General features: G+C 51.5%; 9 protein-coding genes across 9 annotated transcripts; 5 read left to right on the plus strand and 4 right to left on the minus strand.

The window, feature by feature from the left end:
- Nucleotides 1-606: 606 nt before the first annotated feature.
- Nucleotides 607-1369, minus strand: QC762_607280 (uncharacterized protein). Its single transcript, XM_062892417.1, has 2 exons — nt 1106-1369; nt 607-1043 (listed from the first exon to the last, which is right to left on the minus strand). The coding sequence occupies exons 1-2, from the start codon at nt 1270-1272 to the stop codon at nt 908-910; spliced, it is 303 nt and encodes a 100-aa protein (XP_062740959.1). The 5' UTR covers nt 1273-1369; the 3' UTR covers nt 607-907.
- A 1564-nt stretch (nt 1370-2933) lies between these two features.
- QC762_607290 (uncharacterized protein) lies at nt 2934-3644 on the plus strand (the record flags this gene model as incomplete). Its single annotated transcript, XM_062892418.1, has 1 exon — nt 2934-3644. The coding sequence occupies one exon, from the start codon at nt 2934-2936 to the stop codon at nt 3642-3644; it is 711 nt and encodes a 236-aa protein (XP_062740960.1).
- A 2054-nt stretch (nt 3645-5698) lies between these two features.
- QC762_607360 (uncharacterized protein) lies at nt 5699-7949 on the plus strand. The gene is made up of 3 exons (XM_062892424.1): nt 5699-6189; nt 6239-7542; nt 7601-7949. The coding sequence occupies exons 1-3, from the start codon at nt 6093-6095 to the stop codon at nt 7934-7936; spliced, it is 1737 nt and encodes a 578-aa protein (XP_062740961.1). The 5' UTR covers nt 5699-6092; the 3' UTR covers nt 7937-7949.
- Nucleotides 7950-10144: 2195 nt separating this feature from the next.
- Nucleotides 10145-11230, minus strand: QC762_607370 (uncharacterized protein; the record flags this gene model as incomplete). The annotated part of the gene is made up of 2 exons (XM_062892425.1): nt 10938-11230; nt 10145-10874 (listed from the first exon to the last, which is right to left on the minus strand). The coding sequence occupies exons 1-2, from the start codon at nt 11099-11101 to the stop codon at nt 10145-10147; spliced, it is 894 nt and encodes a 297-aa protein (XP_062740962.1). The 5' UTR covers nt 11102-11230.
- Nucleotides 11231-15049: 3819 nt separating this feature from the next.
- QC762_607380 (uncharacterized protein) lies at nt 15050-15567 on the minus strand (the record flags this gene model as incomplete). Its single annotated transcript, XM_062892426.1, has 2 exons — nt 15050-15313; nt 15409-15567. The coding sequence occupies 2 exons, from the start codon at nt 15565-15567 to the stop codon at nt 15050-15052; spliced, it is 423 nt and encodes a 140-aa protein (XP_062740963.1).
- Nucleotides 15568-16226: 659 nt separating this feature from the next.
- QC762_607385 (uncharacterized protein) lies at nt 16227-17834 on the plus strand. Its single transcript, XM_062892427.1, has 4 exons — nt 16227-16324; nt 16572-16688; nt 16789-17046; nt 17103-17834. Exons 2-4 carry the CDS (start codon nt 16663-16665, stop codon nt 17707-17709), a joined length of 891 nt encoding a protein of 296 aa, XP_062740964.1. The 5' UTR covers nt 16227-16324; nt 16572-16662; the 3' UTR covers nt 17710-17834.
- Nucleotides 17835-17962: 128 nt separating this feature from the next.
- QC762_607390 (uncharacterized protein) lies at nt 17963-19766 on the minus strand. The gene is made up of 4 exons (XM_062892428.1): nt 19347-19766; nt 19201-19294; nt 18704-19148; nt 17963-18649 (listed from the first exon to the last, which is right to left on the minus strand). The coding sequence occupies exons 1-4, from the start codon at nt 19452-19454 to the stop codon at nt 18085-18087; spliced, it is 1212 nt and encodes a 403-aa protein (XP_062740965.1). The 5' UTR covers nt 19455-19766; the 3' UTR covers nt 17963-18084.
- Nucleotides 19767-19920: 154 nt separating this feature from the next.
- On the plus strand, nt 19921-21051 carry QC762_607395 (uncharacterized protein; the record flags this gene model as incomplete). Its single annotated transcript, XM_062892429.1, has 2 exons — nt 19921-20696; nt 20754-21051. Exons 1-2 carry the CDS (start codon nt 20242-20244, stop codon nt 21049-21051), a joined length of 753 nt encoding a protein of 250 aa, XP_062740966.1. The 5' UTR covers nt 19921-20241.
- Nucleotides 21052-21726: 675 nt separating this feature from the next.
- Nucleotides 21727-23420, plus strand: QC762_607400 (uncharacterized protein; the record flags this gene model as incomplete). The annotated part of the gene is made up of 2 exons (XM_062892430.1): nt 21727-21877; nt 22024-23420. The coding sequence occupies 2 exons, from the start codon at nt 21727-21729 to the stop codon at nt 23418-23420; spliced, it is 1548 nt and encodes a 515-aa protein (XP_062740967.1).
- Between the last annotated feature and the right edge of the window lie 41 nt (nt 23421-23461).

The following is a 23461-nucleotide window of genomic DNA, read 5'->3' on the forward strand; positions in this document are numbered from 1 at the left end:
GGAGCTTGACAAAGCTTACCTCCAGCAGCACGAAGACCATCTCGATAGCCTCTCTGTAGCAAAGAACCTACCCCGGGCGTTAACCTTACCAGCAGTCAGGTTGACTACGTTGAAGAATCTAGCCTGGGTCTTGATTATATCGTGGCTTCTTTGCGCACGTTCATCTTCAATTTCAATCCCTCCCGATGACAACTTCGTGGCACCCCCCAAAAGAGACAGTTGAGGCTGTGCGTGATGCCTCCACATTGGGTGGCAGCGCTGTCATCAAGGCCTGTGATACTCAGCCTCAGCCGCAACCTATAAAGTAAATAGCTGTCCCCCCGCTACAGCTCAGCCTTGGCGCCTGTCCGCTTCGTTAAGCCGCACCGTCATCACCCCATCCTGCCCCGCCAACAAGCCATCGACAAATTCAGAAACTAATCCTGGTGGGGACATACCGCGCTGAAGGAGCTGTTTCTGACTCTGACGAAGGCAGGGCAACAGGAGGGGCAGGAGTGCTCAGGTGCTCCTTCCACCTGAACAGTGTGCACCAGAGAGCCAGTGGGCGGTTTTCACTTTCAGGGTTCACACATGGAACTCGTTCATTCAGGCAGCAACCATTTGCAGCTTTTTTCGACCATGGCCTGGCAAATCTTGCGCAACACGGACCAGCCAACTGGCGAACCAAAATCACAGGGGAGCTATGCAAAAGAGTGAGGTGGTTGTATTTCTCTCCCATGTGCGCATCTGCCAATCGACCCTCAAGGTACCGGTTACCATCCAAGAAAACAATTCGAGAAGACTCAGCTGACAAAGGAGTGTCCCTAGACTAATAACCCTAAACCCGACAACCTGGAACCTTGCTTTTCACTGAACCGAACCTCCACTTCCTCCTAGCCCAAGTAGGACATCCGAAAGGGCTTGGCCTCTAGCGGACACAGGTGCAATCACACACGCTCCAGCCAAAGACGCAGCTTTGACGCCAGATGCGGGACTTGATGCTGGTGCAGGAGTAAGATCGCTGCGAGGCCTCACCGCGGCAGGCAGCATTGCAACGGTTGGCCCTGTTATGTGGTTAGCATTTTGGATCTGCCTGATACACCACTCGACAGAAAGGAGCACATACCAATCAGTCTTGCAGCCTCCAGTAGCCTGCCAGGTGATGTCTGCCTGTCTAGCATTCAGAGGTCCGGTAGACTCCTCAATGATTTCGACTTCGTTGGCTGGCGCCGCGGCACCCGAAACAGCAGCCACAAGGCCGGTCAGGAGCAGAATAAGAGCCTTGGATTGCATTTTGATGGATGGATAAGATGTGTGTTTGTGAGCTCTTTGTTTGTGGTTCTTTGAATACTGAAGCTGATGATGATGAGAAAATAGTCATTCCAAGTCGAAGAGTCTCCTCTCTTTATACTTTTTTAGTGCCACAAGAAATTGTCACGAAGCAGTGCCTATGTTGCAACTGAACTGGACGATTACAACATAACGAGTCTCTTCTTGCTGATCACCAGCGCCTCCTATCTCATGATCTTCCAGCTATTCAAGACAGAAGAGTAAGACGGACCAACTCAAGTCACTGAGATCTTCACTATGAACTGGATGTGGAAAGTGTTTGAGGCCAAGACACCCACAATTCTACAGAGTACAGGCTGGGCGTTCTCCTATACACGATCTCATGAATTAGGGCAGCCAACCAGGCGCTCATTTCATCAAGGAACGGCTGAACTTTGAGTCGCCCGATCCCAGGCCTTACCATTTGGTTGAGCCTGGACGAGTAGAGATCAACATCACTTCATCCGGTCCAGTTGCTGTGTGTCAGTATTCTACCATGTTCGGCCAATAGCTGTGTTTGGCCGTGTTACAATGTCTGGTAAGACACTATATCCAGGTGCAAGCGAGGTGGCGCAGTCTAGGCACTATGTCATTTATGATTTCCTTACGTCAACGTCCGAAAGTACTAAGAAACTGCGCTGACTTTTTGAAAGCTCAGACCTTTCAAAGATCCCTTCTGCAAGGAACGACACTGTTCGACCCAAGTCATCCCAGTTCTGTTAGGATGTTGAACTCACCGTCGACAACGGTCCGTCCGTTTGCTTATTGTTGATTTGCGCCTAACCCGGTCTGATTATCCCCGAGGGCCTAGAAATCAGCTGGTGGCGATACCAAACATCGGATAGAAGGGGGTTCCCCGCATCAAACTTTTACAGTACCAAGGCCGATCGCCAAGGACTGGTGTAGCACAGTATGCGACATGATACCCAGTCGACAGAGGAATAGGAATTGTGACAAAATATCGGTGATTCAATGATGTTCAATATGCCTCTCGGCTACCTTTCAAGGCCTCTCGACTATTCCGAAACGCCCAAACATCTTTTCAAGGCCTGCTCTCTACGAGGTGCATAGTGGTTCAAGTTTTGTCCTACACGCAGATGTCGAGTCCGACAAGGGGGAAGACGCATGATGATCCAATCAAAGACGACGGGAAGTTACATTGTCGATTTACAGGGGATGGTCTGCTGCCTGTGGTCCCCCAGCGTTCGTCTGGATGGGTGAAGCGATCATCCGAGAGCTTCGGAATTTGTGAGGCGCAAGGTGGAATCAAGGCCCTTGACATGCTCTTTAGCAGCTTCTTCTCTCTTGAACGTGCCGCTGAAGTGAACTCTTAACCTCAATCATCTACCTTTGATGGTCATAACCGCCTGCAATGAACTCATTAATGCTGAAAACACGACAACAACCACCAATATCGTCACCCTTCTATATCGGTCAAAACATCCTCAGTTGGCGAAGCTCCAAAGAATGACGAGTTCGAGAAGCTAGAACATGCATCGCAAGCGGGTACAACATTTCCATGGAGGCCCCGATACCTCAGACATGTTGTCATTCTGGCCTTTCTCGTTGTTTTTGTTCTGATCCTGAACATATCCCTTGTGTCAGATACTTGCAACATCGTACACATGTCTGTGGATCCAGCCCCATGGACCGCTGAATGTGGTACCAAAAACAGCTGCAATATGGTAATCGCAAGATTCGCTTCAGCACAGTGTGAGGGACTGGCGGACGACGAAGGAAAGAAGGCCTTGGTCATGTTTGGCGATCTCACATTTACCAGGGATGATAGCCTTCCAAAAAGCATCACGGACTGCTGGGACAAGGGCGACATGATCCGTCCGTTCCAGTCCAAACTGCACAAGTCAACGCTATTCTTGTGTAGGCCACGTTATGCCATCAAGAACCTCAGTCTGGTGCGAAATGAAACTAAGATTATTGAGACCGCCGACCTGGAGGAACCAGAAGCGCAAAGAACTTTGAGTACGATCAAGCCTCTGGACTTCCTGTCGACTCTTCTAAAGAGCTTTGAGACAAACCCCCTCGAGTTGGCCTACAGAATGCATGGACACGTGATAGAGGTTGGGGGCAGTAACATTATCGTGGACAAGGTGATGGGGACCCTCCTACCATATCGGCATGGTCTCCATCAGAGCCAAAAAGCTCTCGAGTTATACGATGGTCATGTTCTTGAGCGAGCGGCAGCAGAGTTCTATCGGCAATTTGGCGCCATGCTGGGCAAGTTATTACTTCTGGAGCCCGCTTCGATAAGCTCTTTTTGGCCTCTCTCCATCAATGACGACCGTCTGGTATTCGGGTATGGGCCGCACATTGGATGACTGGCTTGACTGCGACCTGCATTGCGCTGTGCGCTGTGCTCATTTTTCTTCTCCCTAAAGGAGGAATACTGCCTTGCAACCCAACAAGTCTTGCCGGGATGGCAGGACTTGGTTGAGAGACTGAAATTCTCCGCGGCAGCAAGGAACAAAGCACTTGAGCGTCGTCTCCACGACACATCGTTCAAGTCGGTGGTGATTGACGGTGCCGGATCAGGCTGTGAGAGGTTCGTCATTTTGGACACTCGCCACGCCTCCCACCCGCAGTTTAGGACCCGGAGCTTCAATGCAAAGGCAGCAGTGCTACCTCGTCCTGCCACTATTCACCCCTTCTCACGAGTAGCACTCTTTTCAGTCTTAGGTGGATCAATAATAGCACTCGAACTGATGCTACGAAAGTCAAATGACGAGCATGGGCTTGGGGACGCAGGGGATGATGACACATACATCATCTATACCTGGACCGAACTTCCGGTTCTTGTCTTTGGCCTCGTTGCCATAATGATCTCGTCGATCGACTTTCATCTACGATGCGTCGCGCCGTATGGTAATCTAGGGAAGACTGTATCCACGAAAACCTTTGTAGAGCAAGATTTCCTCGACATGTCAACTTATTGGCGTGTGACGTTATGTTTGAAGTGGTGGATGTGAATGCGACGTTTATTGGCGGCGATCTGGCGCTCGATCTGAATAACCCGCCGCAGGTAGTGGAGGGATCGGCGACGGAGTCAACCATGAGGAGCGAGACCAACAGCAGCAGCGCGGAGGATTGTCTTTATGCTCACCTCCCTGTCCTGCCAGTAACAAAGGGGCTGAGGTTGGACCCCTTGTTTCGGTATCTGACCTCTTCTTTTAGGGTCATTCCGGTGGGGCATCTTGGTGATCCGGATAAGATGGGGGAGGTGGCAGAGGCGATCAAGTATCAGTGTGACAAGGGCTGTAATACCAGGGCTTGGAACTCATGGTTCAATACAGGCTAATGATCTTCAATGGCCTCGAAGAGCGTGATGAGGAAGAAGAAGGTCTAGGAATACAAACAGATCTCAGAGACGCATATTTATCCATCGTCAGGTGGTCCGTGCCCAGTGGCCTCAAGCCGCTGCCAAGTTCCTCAATATCTCAGGTTGGCCAATATCATCTTCTTAATAACCGCGAAGCCTGTGATCGTCTACCTCACTTTGACTACTGGTTCACAGCGTGCAGTTACCCCTTCTTTCAGTGGCATCGACGGTGTTGTTGGCCGTGTTCACGGTGGTTAGTTCGTTGACGTGTGACAATCAGTATGGGATTATCCAGGCGCAATACTTGGCGGTGCAGCTTGTTCCGGCTGGTGAACAAACGTGACACTGTCGGGGGGGGGTGGATGGGGACGCAGTGGGTTGGGGATAGGGGGTAATGGGAGAGGGTGCTGTGGAAGGATATGAGGTTTTGGTTGGGGTGGGGGGATGTGGTTGATGGTGAGGTGGGGAGTTGTAAGAGGTTTGGGATTTTTGCTTGGAATGAGGGGACTGGGGATGTGTAGGAGGGGAATAGTGAGGTGGAGATGATGGGGGTTAGGATTGGGGGACGGGATGGATGTTGATACTGAGTATAGGGGGGCGGGGGGTATGTCAGTGTCAGGGAGAGTGATGCGAATGATATGGGGCGTGTTGGGGTTGATGGAAGGCCACGTTATAGACAATAAAATAGAGACTACAACCAAGGAAAGGCTTTAAAAGATAGTCGGTGGGTTCTTACAGACAGGTAATAGACCTTGAAAGAAGTTAAGGACCTTTTAAGATAGTAAATATGCCTCCGGAAGATTTATAAGGATAGTTAACGAACCTAAAACGCATGATCAAGCGCGTAACGAAGAGATAAGAGAATGGCTGAGGGGCTTACAAATCCTTAATCTTATATTGAAGTCTCTTTTAAATACTTATGTTCTGTGATGTGAGGGGTTAGAGCAGGTGACCAAGGAAGAAGGAGCGGCGTCTCGGCGTGGGAAGGAAGGGGTGGAAGGCTTCAAGAGAGGTGGGAGAATAGTTTCATTGTTCTTTGTTCAGTCAACCACCGCACTCTCATACCTAGGTAACATGCCAACATCAATAGCTCAACAACATTATCCACAGGCCCAGTAAACTCGTGAAGCATCAAAACGTTCCTGAAATTTAACCAGGACCACATCTTCAGCTGCCAAGGTCGTTCACTTCCCCAAGTTGTCAAAGCTTGGAGCCGGCTCGTCGATCCCCCGCATCAGCTTTGGCTGACCCCGACAATGAACCGAGGCTCGTCCCGCTGATTCCCCTGTTACCCCAGGTTTTGTGGCTGCAAGGATGCAATCCAACTGGGAATAGTGTCGATTTGACACCTGCCCCGCTTCTCGGATATATTGACGTCTCGGACGTAGATGCTCTCTCTGTCTTGAACAGACCAATCTGTACAGCTTCCCACCATCAATCAAACATCACAATGGGTAGCATCGTCGAGAAAACCAGGGATGGGACCATCTACAAGGCTGCCACCAACGCGGTGCACCCTGAGCTTGACCTCTTGACGTTTCTCTTTGGTTTGCCCACCCGCCTTGATACGACCTACACAGGCTAACAGTGATACAGATTCACCACACACCCTGGCCGAGAAAACTTCCATCCTCCACGCCGACGCAGCAGATCCAGACAACAACCAGATAACCAAATCTCAGCTACGCACCCTCGTCAAGTCAACAGCCTCCATCCTCAGAAACGAGTACGGCATCGGTGCCAACGGCCCCAACAAAGATGTCGTCCTCGCCATCTCCACGGGACACTACCTCCTCCCCTCTCTGTTCTACTCCACCATCGCCGCCGGCGGCGTCTTCTCCGCCTCCAACCCCGGCTCAACCCCCAAGGAACTTGCCGCCCAGGTCAGCCAAGTAGGCGTCAAAGTCATCCTCTGCAACGCAGACACCGAAGCCACCGCCGTAGCCGCTGCTAAACTCACCGGTCTTGACTCCCGCAACGTGGTGGTTTACTCCTCCCTCCCCGGCGGCTCTCTCGTCTTGACCCCAACCAGCTCTTCCACCCCCCTCACCTCATCTGGCTCCCTCTCCTGGGCTAAAATCACCTCCCGTCATGTCCTCGACAGCTCAATAATTTGCCTCCTTTTTTCTTCAGGCACCACCGGCCCCCCAAAAGCGTGTAAACTATCCCACACCAACATGGTCGCCGAGGCAGCACTGGTCCTCTCCCCCAACCGGGACTTTTACACCCGCTTGAACTTGCCGCTGGTGTACCGAACAGTTGCCCACCTCCCTGCCGCGCATATTGCGGGAATTCAAGGCTATTTTGTCAACCCTTTCTACCTAGGGGGGACGGTGTACTGGATGAGGGGATTTGATTTCCCCTTGTTTTTGACTTACATGAAGAAGTATCAAGTCACGCACTTCTTTTCTGTCCCCCCGGTTTTCTTGCTGATTGCAAAGTCGCCGATGGTGACAGATCAGCTTGCCACGGTGGAGCAGGCTGTTTCTGGGGCGGCGCCGATGGGGAGGGAGCTGCAAATCGCGGCGAAGAAGAAGTTGGGAGGGGGCAGGTTGGGGAAGGGGAGGTTGGTGCAGACTTGGGGCTTGTCGGAGACGACGGGGAGTGTTACTGTTTTGAATATGGGGAGCGAGTTTGAGGATGACGAGAGTGGGAGTGTTTCTGCTTTGGTTGCGGGGATAGAGGCGAGGATTGTGGATGATGATGGGCGGGATGTGGAGGTGGGGAAGGAGGGGGAGATTTGGGTTAGGGGGCCGATGATTACGAAGGGGTATTGGGAGAATGAGGAGGCCAATAGGGAGGGGTTTGCGGATGGGGGGGTGGGGAGGGAGAGGTGGTTTAGGACGGGGGATGTGGCTGTTTATAGGGGAGGTTTGTTTTATGTGGTGGATAGGAAGAAGGTTTGTTTCACTGAAGATCATGGAAGATTAAGTGGGATGGAGTGCTGACAAGCGATAGGAACTCATCAAATACAAGGGCAATCAAGTCGCGCCTGCGGAGCTGGAGGCGCTGCTGATCAGCCACCCCAAGATTTTGGACGCGGCCGTGATTGGGGTGGATGATGAGAAGGAGGGGACCGAGGTGCCGAGGGCATATGTGGTTGTGGGGGATCAAAAAGGGATTACGGGGCAGGAGATCCAGGAGTGGGTTGCGAAGCAGGTTTCTAGTCATAAGAAGTTGAGGGGAGGGGTTGTGTTTTTGGCGGCTGTTCCCAAGAGTCCGTCAGGGAAGATTTTGAGGAAGGATTTGAGAGCGTTGGCGAAGAAGCAGCAACACGGAGGGAGTAAGTTGTAGATGATTAGCCTCGCGATACTCTACCATGTCGTGAATGAATAATAGCGATTACTGTGCGGACTTGGGGTAGAGCCCTGAAAGATAGGTGATGGGCCTTTAACGATACGCCACAGAAGCGTGTGTGGATAGCAGGGAGGCTTTGACAGAACCTTGCACTTCTTCTTCGGCGTGTTTCCAAATGGCGTCGTTTGAGGACAGAGGAAAGAGCTGGATTGGGAAAACTGTGCTAGTGCTTTTACCTGGAGAATGTTATGGTGTCTGGAATGGAGATTTGAGGGTGGTGAATGCCCCTCATATACACCGCGTTGGAGACTTCCTTACTTTCCAAGGCTCCATTTTCCAGTAGGTGAATGACCTCGAAGCTGGAATATGACTGCCATGCTACATGGCGAAATGTCATCCTTGACGTTTGATGGTGTTGAGACATGGGAAATATCAGCTGCTTGTTCACAGCACTTGGAGCAGACAGGACGGCAAGGGGGAGCGTGCACACCTGGCAGCAAAACCTGTCATTTGAAACGGCCTATGAATGCGATGGTTTCGGTGCCTCCCGAGGTGTATCAGTGCATAGCCTGCGTCGCTCTTGCTCTGTTATTTAGCATCCAACCTTTTCCCGACAAATCCATAGTTATGTCCCTCATGAGCAGCTGCGACACCCGCTAAAACCGAAACGTTTCCGCCCTTTCCAAAGGTCATATTATCCCTGACATCTGTGTGGAAGCAGTCAATGGTAACTTATGTTGACTGTTGACGGCCAATCACCAACACCAACCTACAGATCCCCCGGCACTTCAACCGAGTGCAATTTCTTTCCAATGCAACCCGGGCGGGAACGAGGCGTGCTTGAAAGCATCCTGATAGATCTTGGCTAACCCCCTCCGCCGATAGACACCCGAGTCAACGTCCCACTCAAGCAGGATCGCATAGAATAGGTACCACTCCAGAGATGTCTTATCCTGCGGGACATAGTAGTTCCACGTGTCGAGCTCCTCCGTGATAGCAGCGAACTCGAGCACCGCCCCCACCTGGGAGAACCAGTCCTCTTCGAGAATCATTGTTCCACACCAGTCACCTCGGGCGTCCTAGAAGACCATAACGGTGCAGGCCGCGGCCGAGCTTGGACTGAAAGGTCGATGTTGACATGTTGCGCCTGGGAGAGTTGGAAGTGGGCTATGTACGTCCAAAAGTGCAAACACAGCGGCACGGGACTTCGAGTCGGGACGGTCGGCCTGTCAGTGTCTTTTTTAAGTGGTGGGTGGGATCTGCCGTCCGGTGAAGATTGGACTGTCCCCCTCAGTACCCGGAGTGCCTAGTGGCAGAACGGGAAAGGTCGGAAAGGTATTGTCAGGGGTGGAGATGACGAGTCGTCGTGTCGGCGGGCGGTTCGACGAGGCAAGCTGACCTAGAGTACCGAGAGTTCTACCGTCCAACACCCATCGCAGTTGACAGGGCACTCGAGCTTCCCGTCCTCCAAGAAAGCCATCGAGACCAATGCGGCGGCCACCACGGTAGGTGGCATCAAATATGAGACGACATAGAGAGCAGTCGTTGCGCCGACGATATATCTCGTCGAGGTACTCGAGGTCCTGTTGAGCTAGGTGGCCGGGTCAAAGTCGTGTCCGAGGATGCCGGGCAACAGCGGGTCATCGTCGGATGGGTTGGGTCGGAATTTGGAGGCGGTAATGTTGAGATCTCGGCATTGGCGACAGAGGTGTCCAGTTTGGGATGAGCTGCTGCTGGCTTCGGCGGGTTCCTCGTCCATGGTGTCCTGCTCCTGGCTGACTTCTTCGCTGTTGCGTTCACTGGCGTATGTGTGCTCGGTGATTATGTCTGGCGCTTGTTTACTCTTGCCCCCGTGCGGGGAGCGAAATGGAGATGTGAGAGCTTTGCCTAATCTTCGTGACAGCACGATACCGGTATTTGTCTAGGTATTGTCGGTGGAGGAGTCAAATCGATGGTGATTTCAGTGAAGGAATCGTACGGTGGTTTCCTGTTGCAAATTGGGCGATGGGAACAGGCCACTGCTCACCGAGGCTTCAACCCGACCAACTGACCAACAATAACCTTGGGTCAACAACAACCGACCAAGGCGTCTTCATGCGCCCCGCTGTGCACTCGTTCAACTGACACAAAATTCAGATTGTTGGGTGCAAATTTGAGAGTTCTGTTCTGGGATTGCCGAGATATACGAGGTTGAAATGTCCATTATCATATTCTCTTGACGGGGCTTTCCATGCCTTCACTAATCTCTGAAGTCAGACACCCAGAACCCTCCTGTGTAGAACCATCGACGATAACAAACTCAACCCCCTCCTCCGCCCCAGGAACAACCAAAACAGGCATCTTCTTGTCCGTCTCCCTTTCAATCGACCTCGCCCCCTCAAAGCACGGCAGCAAGACCGTCGTCCCAGCCTGCTTGTGCTCCTCCAGATCCCCCCAGTCCCACCAGTCGACGTAGGCGCCCTTGAAACAAAACCTGAATCTGTCGGTCGGGACTGCGTCATCTGGTAGCAAGCTCCAGTATTCCTGCTGAAGTGTCTCCTCCCAGGTCCAGGTTTCGCCGGGGCGGAGGCTGATGAAGGAGTTTGTCAAGTGGTTGCCTTTGGAGACGGGGACTTCTTTGTCGGGGTCGTCGTAGATGGCAAAGGTGCAGATTGTGCCATCGTCCATTTCGGTGAACTCCCATGGGTTATCGTGGTTGTTGTTGTTGATTGGGCGGTGGCGGTAGAGCCAGAACCCTTCGCGCTGTGGCTCGGTTTGGTGCCAGCCTATTATTGTCCAGGGGCGGAAGGTGATGGGGCGGGTGGTTGGGGCTGTGGTTTTGTCCGGGTTGAGGAGGAGGCCGGTGTAGGTGATTTTTAGTGTGATGGCGAAGTTGGTTTTGAGGGGAGTGGTTTGGGGTGCGGAGAGTTGGACGGAGAGGAGGGGGGTTCCTGGGCTGACAAGAGAGAGGGTTAGTGATGTGGTCTTGTTGAGGGTTGTTGGGAAAAGGTGAGTTTACTTGAGGTCTGCGATGGTGAGTGGGCTGTTTGATTGATGCGTGGGGGTTTCGGAGAAGATTTCAGGTGAGGGGAGGTCGAGGAGGTTGTCTTCTTCTGCACTGCTTAGTTGAATGTCTAGGAGCTTGTCTTCCTCCGCGCTGCTCAATTCCCGAGGGCTGGCCATTTCGTTGGAATAAATGTCAGTCGTGTGCCGCGCTGTCTGGCAGGAGTGTCAGTCATCTGCTGTCGGGGTCCGGGGGCATTGAACCTCAGCGGTTTGCTGTTCACCTGGGTCTTTCACTTTCCAATAGTGGGATTTGATCCCGTCTTAAACGTTTTCTTAGGACCTGTCAATCCGTTATCTCACCCCTCTTTTGCCCCCCGTAACTCCATAAGGCAGCGCGGGCCGCATGCACCTGTCCATTGCATAGTGCATGACCTCATGCGGGCCTCGCACTAGCCAAGACCGAAGACTCATACGGCGTGCAAGACTGACAGCCAGGTCAGGGCCAGCGATTGGCACCTCAGACCAGTCCGATTTGCATCCACACTTCGCATTTGGACCATGTTTGACAATGGCCCGATCGGCGGTGTCTTCACTCGGTCGGGATTACCACAAAGAGAGGCAGCAGTTATGTTATCACCGATTGCAACTGATCAACTGAGTGATCACAGTGGCATGTTAGTGTTTACGTTTGTAGGTTTGGATCATGCTTCACTGGGGCCATATGTGTTTTCAAGGTAAAGGTGTGACCATTTTCTATATGGGAACAAAGGCTAAACACACTCAGGAGGTCTTTTCAGGCCCTTCGGGAGGCTGCATGTCTCTTATGTATCACTACGACCCCTGCCTTCATCTTCTATGTTCCTTAGATTCCATGCAACCATATCCTTTAATAGCTATTTTGCGGTTCTCTCTCCAGGCACCTAATACTCGTTATCGTACTTGACACTCATGTCACAGCAACACAGCCTCAAGCCACAAACTAATCATCAGCTAGCAAAGGTACATATGCAGTTGCGGAACAGGATGATAATGACCAACCAGCACTAAGGAAAATGATAGCTCTCTAGAAGCTAGGTAAAGACTATTTAGAACGCGAAGACAACGACAGTCCAAAAGCAATTTACGAAAGATATGCCCTGAGATATACCAGAAGGCTTAACAGGCGAGCCAGACGGTCCCTGACCTATTACTGCGAGGTTCACGGCTTTGCACTGAGGAGGACTAACTTGCTTTACTACCCAAGAACAAGTGAGTCTAGCAAATCGAAAAATCATTCTGTTGGTGGGATCAGGACAACCATTCTAACAGCCCTGGCACAGTCGAACGCTGAAAATACTCTCCACCCAAAAAAAAAAAAAAAAAAAAGGAAAAAAAAAAGCAGCAGGATCCAGAGTCCAACTCGTCACCTACCTCGACCACATCATACCCGCTGCCAAAAAAACCTCAACCCTTTTGGGTCGCACGATGACCGAGAAGACTACGCCGAGGTAGTTCTTCACCTGATCCAGAGAGTCGAAGGAGTGGTAGCCACCGTCAAGAATTCTATGAAAGTTACAGATGATCAGTGCTTGGATCCTGATGGGGAGTTGTGGCGGCGTATTCCCTGGCGGTACGGATCTCGAAATTTCGACAGGGATGGATGGGGCACAAAGATAGGGGATAGATATTGCATTTGGGAATATCCGTTGTATGTGGACAAGCCGTGTAGAAATAAGCATGGGAAATGGCCTTATCCCTTCCTCACGAATAGGGTGTCGCAGAGGGATGATGAGGACGTGCCGTGGTTGGGGAAATATCGGTATCTGTTCATTCCGGTGTGGAAACCTTCTTGGATGAGGAGAAATACCTTGTTGTGGCGGGGTAGCTACCTACCCCTCTCTTGAGATTTGTTAAGAAAGATGAAGAAGAGAAAGCGTCAGTGAAATTACTACTATTAATAACTGTCATTTGTTCTATAGTAAATCAGAAAGCCAAAGCAGTCTCAACTTGACGACCGGCCAGCCAGTCCGTTCAAAGGGGTCAGACCCAAACAAGTAGCGTGCGCCGCCAGGGCAACTACAGCTGTCCATTGATTTCCAATTTCTCCAAAATAGCATCGCGGTACGCAAACATGCCCACGGTCCTGGGGTGGAAAGTCTTGATCTGCCTGGTAGGCGCGTACCAAGACACATCCTGGATGTTGGCTCCATCCTTGCCAGAAATGAAATCGTTTGCGCCGTTCACTCTTTTGGCCTCCTCTCCCTCCGGCTCCTCCCTTACCAACTCCGCCACGTAGCACAGGTATGACTCGTACGGATCGCGACCCTCACTAGCGGTAGAGTTGCACGTCTCCTCACTGGGCAGCTTGATCTCGCCACTTTCAATGAGCATCTGCGTTTCATCCTTTTCCACCTCTCCACCATCAACCCCGGCGGCGTTGTTGGGCTCGATATCCTTCCAGCCACTCAAAAAGAACCAAGTATCGGCGCGGTTAGAATCAGGATCCTTGACGCCCGGCTCGCACCAGCGATGCCCCCCTTCTATCCAGCGTTGGTCGACGTCGACATAATGGACTTGGCCACCTTCGGTGTTGGCGTCGTTCACGGCGAACTGGATGACCTCGTTGAGCTGCCTGACGAGATCGTCGAGCTCCTTTCTCAAACTCTTGGTCAGGTAGACGATTCGATTGGCGGGCCAGTCGGAGGGAGGTCTGTTTTCACCAAACCAGTAGTGGAAGCTCGCGCCGTCGCAGTCGTCTGTCTCCTCGTTGAAAAAGGTCGGGTAGCCTGCCACGTAGAGCTGTGTGTCCTTGCGCTTGGTCCGCCCGAGAGCGCGCAGGTAGGCATCCTTCAGCCGGGCGCGCAGGCCGTTGGGTGAACTGTCATCCATGTGTGCGCGGGCCTTCTTTTCCGCTTCCTCGCAGTTTTTGCGGTTTGTACTCCCCCAGTGAGCTGTGTTGGGCGTGATGACGCAGTACCAGACGAGGTCAGAGAAACCCAAATCGTTGCCACCGATGGTGAGCGTGATGACGTTGGTTTCGTCGGCTTTCTTTTGATCCCACTCTTCGATCTTCTTGTACAGGCCTTCGGTTGTGTCTCCGGAGCAGGAGCGGCGGTCGTACACTATTTCCTTGTTGTCAAAGAACTTGTTGAGGAGATCACCGTAGTTGTTGGATCCGATTCGGCACTTGTCGGTCGAGGTTGTTCCGGTGCCCATGCCTGAGGCGTAGGAGTCGCCAAAGTGAGCGAAGCCAATGACGCCGGTAGCGTCGATTTCCTCTGGACTGCCGTCCCAGACGATGGCGTCGGTGACAAAGGGGCATGATTCATCCCTGGACCGGAGTGGATGACGAGGTTGATTCAGCCCAGAGTCTGCAGGTGTGTCATGCTGATATGTGTCGGCGTTCAGACGTGGTCTTTGGCGGGGATGTCTTCTAGTCGCAGGCTTTGGAGGAACACCGATTGTACCGCCTTTACCAGGAACACCCGCCGTGTTACCTGGTTGGCCACCGCTGCTCCCTGCATTATTGGTAGGATGTGGGATTTCTCGGTTGCACTCCTTTGAGAAGAACACCCCGGCCGCAACATGGGAGTAGGTGTCTGCATTCCGAGCGCTCATATCGCCATTGCAGAACCCTTCGCCACCGGCATTGTTCCCGCAGATTGGAGTGGTAAAGCTGCCATCCTGTTTCTTTTTCAGCCCACCATACGGTGCGCATGCGCGGTCGAATAACCCAAGAGGAAGGCTGGTACACCCGGTGTAACCGTAGGCAACATCCACAGCCCTGTTTAGGAGACAGTTAGTATTCATAACGGTGCAAACACTAACGCGCGTATAGCTAGCTTACGGATCGTTATCACGCATCGCGTATCTTGTATGGGAGGCTTCGTGGATAATGATAGAAGATCTTGTTCGTTGGGCTTGTCGAAGATCCTTCAGGGAGTCGCAGTTGTTGTCCAGCGCGGGCTGTGTCTCCCCAATGTCATTGGTGTCGAAGAACTTGTCGCAGAATGTCATCCTCTTCTCCTTGTCGTTCATGGCTGCCCACCAATTCTTCTTCGGTGCGCAGGCCGGGCTGTTGTTATCGCAGTTGACTTTGAAGGTGTAGCTTGAAGAGGTTCCTGAAAGCACTGCAGTTGTATGATGTCAGATCATTGAGCACATGGAGAATAAGGGGCTAGGAACCAGGGTTGACTTGCAGTCTGCTATGCGGCGATAGGTTTCACGGATATCGTCTTCGAAGCCCTCTTTTTCCCTGAGTCCTTTGGCGAAGAAGTGATCATAATAGTTTCCCTCGGTAAGAAACTCTTGGGCGCGGAGGGCCATGTCCACGGCATGTTGCATTTCATCCATGATGTCTTGTTTCTTCTTGTCATCACAGGTGTCGCCCTCAAAGTGTACAATAGCAGCCTGTAGGGGGAGGGTCCAATTAGATATTTGTCACATAGTCGATGGTGATAACCTCATGAAAGTAGCTGAAAGCTGAAATCTGTATGATCACCTACCTTCATGTCCGGGGTGATTCCATGGGTAGGGCCTTTGGGATCCTTCAGATCGTCTGGGATTCCTTCAGCAGGTCCCGTGGGTTTTCCAGCATTGTTTTCTTGCGCAAGACAGCCTGCTGCCACCAGGGCAGCTAAAGCCAACTTGAAGGCAACCTTCATGGTGCCGAGTATCTGGTGCGGAAAAATGATATGTGTGTTGGATTCGAGAGTGAGAACGAAGCAGGGCATGATGTCCAAGAAGTTCCATCTTGCCGATATCTTTATACAACTCAAGTCTGTCAGACCATTGTGACAATTGTGCAAAGCTCTACCTCCATCCAGTCACAAACATTATTCGCATTGACGGCAATTGCAAATCCCATCTCCAACTCGAATATCAAACTACGGTCTTCATACCTTAGCCTTCATCTAAGCCGAAGAGGAGCGAGATATGGGATGCAAGGCCCAGCTGAGCTTGGCCACATGTATCCGAGACGCCACATCTGTTGGGGTCCGAGGCAGGACATTTGAGGCTATCATTGATGTGAATGAAGTCTCTCAATCGTGAGCCATACAATGAAGACAAGCCCGATACATTGATCCATGCGAATAGTACCTGGGTAGGTAAGCCACCGGTATTTTCTCTGTCCATCTTCCGTATATGGTGAGTAAACTCTGGACTAAAGACATATCGGCAAATGTTTTATTGGGAAGATCATGAATCTGAGCTCTTGTTATCTTACTTAGTCCGAAGTTGGATGCGATGTCATGTGCTACAGGCCCGGATTCACCCCGCGCCACCTTCAGCTCTCTACCCCAGGCCCGACAAAACAGTTGGGTCTCAGAACCTTAGCAAACAACGAATTCAGATGGTGGATAGCCGTTGCCACCCACAGAATTGGTAGCATAAGTAAGCTGGACCATCCTCGGTTTGCTTGTGAGTGCCCGGTTTTAGTGTTGATCGCACCACTCCCTTTTCACCCTCACATCTGCTCAGAGGAGACACCGTCCGAGCTCCTTTCCAACAGACCTGCGTATGCGCCAAACTTCACACAGCACCACCGCGAGCTTAACAGAAAAGCCTTTCCGTTCTTTTTCTATTTCAAAATCCCTTAACAAAACAATCATAAAAAGCCCTCGTCCTTTCAATACCGACCCCTTAATTTGATACGGCTCTTGTTTAGCTCCAAATAAGTACCTAGACATCAAAGAAGAGAAACGAGCGAAGCCACAGAATCCTCGTTATTTTGGTGGTCTCTGCCTTCTGCACCAGCCATGGAAGTCCCAGATTGGCTTCGAGGGTAAGTCAACCTTACCAGCATCTATCGACACCCCTCACTCCCATGACATACTACAGTCCGCACATATACTGACCTTGAAGCCTTTGGGCGAGAAAAACAGCGTCTTTCTCATCCTAACACTTCTATCTTTCGAGCCACAAATCGCCCGCATTTATCATCGCCGCGATAGTACAGGCATCTCCCTCTATTACGTCCTCTTCAACCTCATCATCGCCACCGAGCTCTTCACAATCTCCTTCTTCCACCTAGTCAACAACCGCTGCGAGGGATCTGACTCGTTCATACACGATCCGCCCAACCTGGGTGATCTCCTCAACCTCGCTCATTTCACGGCTGTGTGGATTGCCTGGATCATAATGTTAGTCCTTCTTCGGTGGAAACGACTGAGAGAACAAAGTTAACAGTTTCAAGCAGACTACTTCTAGCCATCGTTTACTCCCCAATCGCCAGAGACACATCGAACATCATGTTAATATACATCTCCTTCCTCACCATCTCCCTCATCCCCCTCTTCCTCGACGCCCTCTTCGCCGACACCACCGACCCTTACCACAAATGGGTTCTGGGTTTCTTCTCATCGATACACATGATGTTCATCAACCCCGGTGTCTTCTTCCTTTGCTTCTTCGCCATGAGGGCCCAAGCCCGCGAGATCATCCGCCACAGACATGAAGACAGTGCGCTGAGCTTGCTCGGGCTGGCGGTGCAGGCTGTCTTGTTTGCCGTGCTTTCGGTGACTTGGTCGGGGCGGCTGGTGTTTCAGTGGGACAAGATCCCGGATGGGAATTTGTTGAACTGGAGAGTGTTTGTCTTTTGGTTTCAGGCTGTTGGGTTTGTCGTGTATGATTATGCTGTTTTTGCGATTGGGCAGGGGGTGTTGCTTGCGCTGGCGCTGAGGCATCTGGATGTGGCGTTGACGGGGGGGAGTCTGTGGCGGGTGATCTTCTTGGAGACAGATGGGGAGGGGTATGAGGATGGGGTTGTTGGTGCGGAGGAGGAGAGGAGGCCATTGTTGGGTTGAAGAGTAAGGTAATGTCATCGTGGTGACGAGTGGTTACTGAGGGCATGTTATAGACCTGGTTACCTACCTGACTTGCAGGGAAGGACCTCATTTAGACACTAATTAAAGTTGAATATTAGTTGATCTGTTCAGAAAGCTTTGTTCACATTCAAGGTTAATGATAGCAAACAAAGGGTGTTGAGTAGGGGTCGTGAAAGTGCGATTACCGCGGCAGATGAAAGAATGAAGACTCAGGCTCACTCCAGCAGAACCATGATTAAGGACCTGCCAAGCATATGTATTTAGATACCCTAAACTACCTACCTATCCAACACCCGATCAACCTTGGTTGCAGCCATCCAACTGCCTATCTTTGGGGCCATTTCATATTTCCATCTAAACCTTCATGACCTTGATGACGCGCATATCGTGCAGGCCGATATTGAACGAAGCACTCGTCCCTTTCCCAGTCTGGCCAGTATACATCTCCCTCCACTCATACGATCCAGAGCCACCCAAGCCAGGGACATCCTTAAAGTTGACGCTGTAGGTTCCCGCCGAAGTGCCAGCACAAAGCCCAACAACCACACCATCCGACAGCGGCCCAGCCCAATACGGGTAGATCTTGCCATTTACTGGTGCTGGCGCACCGGGAGGACGAAAGGTTGTTGCCGCCTTGCCGAGAGAGTCCTGGTTGATGTCAATCAAGCCCTTGTTCCGGATGATGTCCAGGGTGGAGTTGGAAATCTTTTCGAGATCCAAGCCCAGTACGAGAGGAGACTTGGTGATGGCCCAGAGACCAAAGTGCAATTTCTCCTGGTTCGTGTTGAGCTTGGAGGATCCAAGGTAGAGCATGTCGAGGTCGTTGAAGCCGCCTGGAGCACTGTGCTGGTAGATCCCGGCGGCTGCACTGCCGATACGCTCGACACTGGCCCAGTCGCCCCAGTTGTCTACGCTCATTCTGCTATCTGTTAGCCTTGGTAAGGGGTGTTGATGGTGGGCGATTACGACGTACCTCCATGAGTGACCGTAACTAGCACCCCAAGTCCAGACTTCGTCACGGCCCCAGTTGCAGAGGTTGAAATGCAGCTTTTTGGTGTTTTGAACTCCGAGAATGGCGTCTCTCATGGGCGCGTACCAAGTCTTGGTGCTACCGGCCGGGCTGGTACAAGTTTGAGGGCGAGGATTTTGACGGCAGGGTGTGTAGCAGTTGTCGTACTTCCAGAAGTCGACTCCCCAACTCACCAACTGGTCAACATCACCCCTTTCGTGGCCCTCGTTTCCTGGGTATCCAGCGCACGTCTTGTCGCCAGCGCAGCCGTACAGGCCGAACTTGAGTCCCATGCTGTGGATCCTGTCGGTGACGGCTTTGATGCCGTTGGGCCATTTGGCTGGGTCGGGTACGAGCCTTCCAGAGCTGTCACGGCTCTTGGTGGACCAGCAGTCGTCGATGTTGATGTCTAGGATGGATGAGCGTGTTTTTTAGCAAACACTGGGCTTAGAAGAACTCACATTCATACCCAAGGTCCTTGAGTCCAAGAGAAATGAACTTGTCTGCCGTTGCGAGGGCATACCTGGCTGAGGCTGCGTTGCATTGAGCGACATTCTACCAACAAAGTCAGCATCCAGTAAGCATACAGGAAGGGACTTGTCGGTACCCAGCTGCTCCAACCCATATGAGGTTTCAACCCAACTCCATTATCCAATGCCACCGTCAGCCGAGTATTGGCGAGTGCGGGTAGTAGTGCAACCTTCCAGGACTTCATCGTGGCGACCGCAATGCTGAATATCGATGCTGATGCTGTGAAGACATGGAATGAAAGCACTTTGACGGGCACAGCTCTTATAAAGCCTAGGTATGTTTGGGAACTTCCTGAGCAGCATTGTCTGATAGATGGGTTTGAGATACTCCGGTACCTGCACCTTACGTCACTCTGTCGCTGGGCCCTCCGCTTCGTTTCTACTTGCCTTCAGGTTATAGCCGATTGGGGCGCTAAACCACGTCGCCACAAAGCCCTATGATCGTTGCAGGAGAAATTTGTAGACTGTGACCATGATGTTCACCTCAAGTATGTCCGGCGCTTGCAGCCAGATTTGGAAGGTTCTGCGTAGACATTTTCCTGCACCTAGGGACTTGCTCCATGGGCACGCTGTCGTGTGGGTTAGGATTACCGTGGCGCTTTCCTTGCAGAAATGCCCTCGAAGAGTTTTTCCGAGACCAATCCAGAGCCACCACCTTCTCTGAGCCTGCTTCCCACGAAATGCGGTCCTCACGCCCCCCACGAACATCGCCAATTCACCAGAAAAATGCCTGCGGCACACAGCCCGCGGCAACTTCCGCTGTGGCGTCTGGACATGCATCTATCTACCTCAGTTCTCACCATGATTGGTGACTTGCAGTTACTGCCCTGCCTCAACCCCGCTTGACTTGCATGCATTGCCCGACGTCTATGCACTGTTCCTTCGCCTTGACAGAAACATTAACACCGACAACTATCAAGTTTCGCTGAAACCCTCAGGATATCTCTCTTCATCCAGGACGATTACAGCAAAATGGAGCCTCTCGAGATCGTTGGGGCGGTGGCGGCCGTCGGCCAGCTCTTGGAGCTATGCATCAAGGCCGGAAAAACTTCGACCCAGCTCGTACAGTCATTCATCAACGCCCCAACCGAGCTCAGAAACTTGAGCGCGAAGCTTGCCTCGTTACAGATGATCATTCAACAGTTTCAGGCTCTCGGCCAGGATTTGTTAATGACGGGCGTGGAAGATATTCTTCCAGCTACCCACAAGGACATGCTCCTTAGCTCCCTCCTGGCAAGTGAGAGGGCATTGAAGAACCTCACGACACTTCACAACACTGCTGGGCAATCCTCGACACCAAAACCTGGCTGCAACTTCAGTCGGAGGCTGCTGTGGTCGCTAATCGATAAGAAAAGGTCAACGGTGGTTATCGAGGAGCTAAGGAAGGCAGAGATGGTCTTGGATACAGTCATACTAATTCTTAATACGTAAGTCGATCCCTCTTGACTTCCTGACCATTGTCTTACGTAGATATCGTATCACAGCCGGCTCAACTCCCATATCTGGACATCGTTCTCCGCGATGCAACTCGCGCAGCAGGCATTCCGAGCAGACTTTTTGCAGTCAGCTCGTGACGTCAAAACCATCGTCGAGGCTCAACACTACACGATATCTGAATTCAAAGCAAATGCCGACCATACGCTGTTGTCCATATTGCAGTCACAGACTGAAAATGATACCAAGGTTCAGGTAACGCTACTTTTTATTAAAAGTCAGTTGATCACTATTCACAAAGGCTTACATACAAGCTTTAGGGCCTGGTCAGCTCCCACGAGCAATTGAGCGGCGACTTATCAAAACTGCGAGAGAATATTGCAAACCAAGAACCAGCGTCGGCGCAGGCCATGCCCCGCCCAATATCAGATATTCCCCAGCAGCGAGCTGATAGCGCAATACGGAAAACGCGGGACATTTCATCTCTCCCTCGACAACATGCTCCACAGCCAGCAACAGAGAGGGTTTTTTCGAAGGTTGAACAGTTGATGACCGAGAACGACTGGAAGAAGCATTTTGCCCGACACCATTGGTCCACTGGACCGGATGATCAGTTGTTTGGGATTACCGTCACAAAACCTTGCGTTGGTGGGATGGTCGTCGCACTTCTATCAAAGAAAAATGAGCGGAGGGCCCACGCAAAATTCAGGGCCAGACTCAAGATACTTGGTCAACGGATATTTCAGTTCGAGATAAAGGCAAGGCAGTTTGCCAGGACTTGGATGAGTTTGCCCGGCATGAACTGTGCTATCACAATCATCAACATTCGACCAACCAGTGCTCCTATATTCCAGGCCTGCTATGAATGGGACATGGTTACAGTCAAGCACTTGCTGGAAAGCGGAGAAACCAGCGTTAATGATGTCGATCATGAAACCCGGAGAGGTTTACTCGAGGTCCGTTTACAAGACACAGTCCGGGGGGGCAGTACTTCCACAAAAGTGATTCTGAGTCACTCTGCTGATGTTGAACTGTAGCATCTTTTTAGGACCACTGAAAGTGATCAAGACAAGTCACTTCATTCCCCTTTTACCAAGTTCCGAGGTGGTGCATTGCTTCGGTATCTTCTTGACAGAGGCTGCGATCCTAATGTCTTCAATGGCAGTACGGGCTTGTAAGTAAAGTCGACCATTCCATAACCGATTCCGTCGTTGGGTGTATTCTAGCAGGCCTCGCTGACAGTTTAAAGACCGGCAGTTCTGTTTGCCTTTGGGCTCGGGTTCTCGCGTTCGGTCTCGTCATTGCTTTTTCATGGTGCAGATTTAGAGTCTTTCCAATCCAGACCCGCCGATTTGATAGACGCTGTGGCGCATCGAAGGTACAAATGGCAACTCAAGCTACTGCACTCCGTGGGCTTCTCAGATTGGAACCCTACACGCCAATCATCGATGTCGTTACTACATGCCGCTGCTTACTACAACGATATTCCAATGCTTCTTTTTGGCATGGGGGCCATTGGAATAGATCCGAATACTGGAGATAACTACATGACGCCGCTTCATGAGGCTAGTATGGGCAACAGCGTTCTAGCCGGCTCAATACTGCGCGAAGCGTGTGCAGATATCAACTCTGGGCATGGCGTTTGGGGTGGCACACCTTTACAACGCTGTATGGAATTCAAAGCTTACGAAATGGGCCACTGGCTTCTCCAGTGTGGCGCAAATACCAACATATCTGACTCTTTGTTAAACGATGTATGGACTGGGTTTTGGGAAAGGATGATGACAAGGGTAGTAGGTCGGAACCATGACGTTTGCTTTGACTTTCTTAGAGAAGAGGCGATGCTCACCCACCTTCTTCTCCATGACTCAGACCCGCACCAGCTATTTAGGACTGTTTGGATTCAGCATTTCGATCATGGCATTGGATTCTTTAAAGCATGGTATGATTACTGTGGGCATATCCAGACCCCTGAGGTAGCAAGAGCCTGCAGCTACAGGATTCGAGGCCTCTTATTCTACCCTTCGGGATCAGACGAGAACGGTAGGGCCCTGTGCGGCTTTCCGAAGGAAGTCATTATACAATACGAAGATGCAGAGCACACGAGAAGACCTGCAAGAACTAGTTTGTGGTGTAGCAGGGGACACATTTACCTAGCTGAAAGAGACACGCCAAATGATGTTGGTTCTGATAGGGACAGCGATTCAGATGATTCACTGGAATCTTCTGATGACGATACGGATTCAGGCAGCGAAGATGGTGACTGTGATTGTCGAAAACAGCACCGGAGTTACAATGACAGGGACAGCGGTTCAAGTCTCTGTAACTGTGATGTTGACGGGGGAGACAACCAGAATGTCCGACCAGGGATCACACTCTTTTACGATACGATATTCACACCGGAAGGTCAACTACGCATGTCTCGATTCCCGTTCGTTTGCCTGCTCACGAACGCCTTGTGTATGGCCGGCTACCGAGCGGAAATGGATGAGGACGGGGATATCTGGTACGAAGATGAAGATGGCGATAGCTATCACGATGCTCGGGAGTTTCAACCGCACGAAGATGAGGATGACGGGCTTGCTCGTAACTGCCCGATGTGTCAAAACCCAGAGAAGTACGGCTTGGGGCACATTTTCGAGGAAGCGGAGAGAGGGAGGAATCTTCTTTTGGAGTATAGGGCGAGAGCGAAGACGCAGAAAAGGACGTACTTCTGACGGAGGATCAGCTCGAGGATGGTGTTTTTACATGGTGCAAG

This window comes from Podospora pseudocomata, chromosome 6, assembly GCF_035222375.1.
Source record: "Podospora pseudocomata strain CBS 415.72m chromosome 6, whole genome shotgun sequence".
Lineage (NCBI taxonomy): Eukaryota > Fungi > Ascomycota > Sordariomycetes > Sordariales > Podosporaceae > Podospora > Podospora pseudocomata.

Excerpts from the sequence above, each read along its gene's own strand:
- QC762_607280 (XM_062892417.1), bottom strand. The coding sequence starts at position 1,272 with ATGCAATCCAAGGCTCTTATTCTGCTCCTGACCGGCCTTGTGGCTGCT. Across the intron at positions 1,044-1,105 it reads GGAGGCTGCAAGACTGATTG|GGCCAACCGTTGCAATGCTG; the intron begins GTATGTGCTCCT and ends ACCACATAACAG.
- QC762_607360 (XM_062892424.1), top strand. The coding sequence starts at position 6,093 with ATGGGTAGCATCGTCGAGAAAACCAGGGATGGGACCATCTACAAGGCT. Across the intron at positions 6,190-6,238 it reads CCTCTTGACGTTTCTCTTTG|ATTCACCACACACCCTGGCC; the intron begins GTTTGCCCACCC and ends ACAGTGATACAG. Across the intron at positions 7,543-7,600 it reads ATGTGGTGGATAGGAAGAAG|GAACTCATCAAATACAAGGG; the intron begins GTTTGTTTCACT and ends GACAAGCGATAG.
- QC762_607385 (XM_062892427.1), top strand. The coding sequence starts at position 16,663 with ATGGAAGTCCCAGATTGGCTTCGAGG. Across the intron at positions 16,689-16,788 it reads GTCCCAGATTGGCTTCGAGG|CGTCTTTCTCATCCTAACAC; the intron begins GTAAGTCAACCT and ends CGAGAAAAACAG. Across the intron at positions 17,047-17,102 it reads TGGATTGCCTGGATCATAAT|ACTACTTCTAGCCATCGTTT; the intron begins GTTAGTCCTTCT and ends AGTTTCAAGCAG.
- QC762_607390 (XM_062892428.1), bottom strand. The coding sequence starts at position 19,454 with ATGAAGTCCTGGAAGGTTGCACTACTACCCGCACTCGCCAATACTCGG. Across the intron at positions 19,295-19,346 it reads ATATGGGTTGGAGCAGCTGG|AATGTCGCTCAATGCAACGC; the intron begins GTACCGACAAGT and ends CTTTGTTGGTAG. Across the intron at positions 18,650-18,703 it reads AGTTACGGTCACTCATGGAG|AATGAGCGTAGACAACTGGG; the intron begins GTACGTCGTAAT and ends AACAGATAGCAG.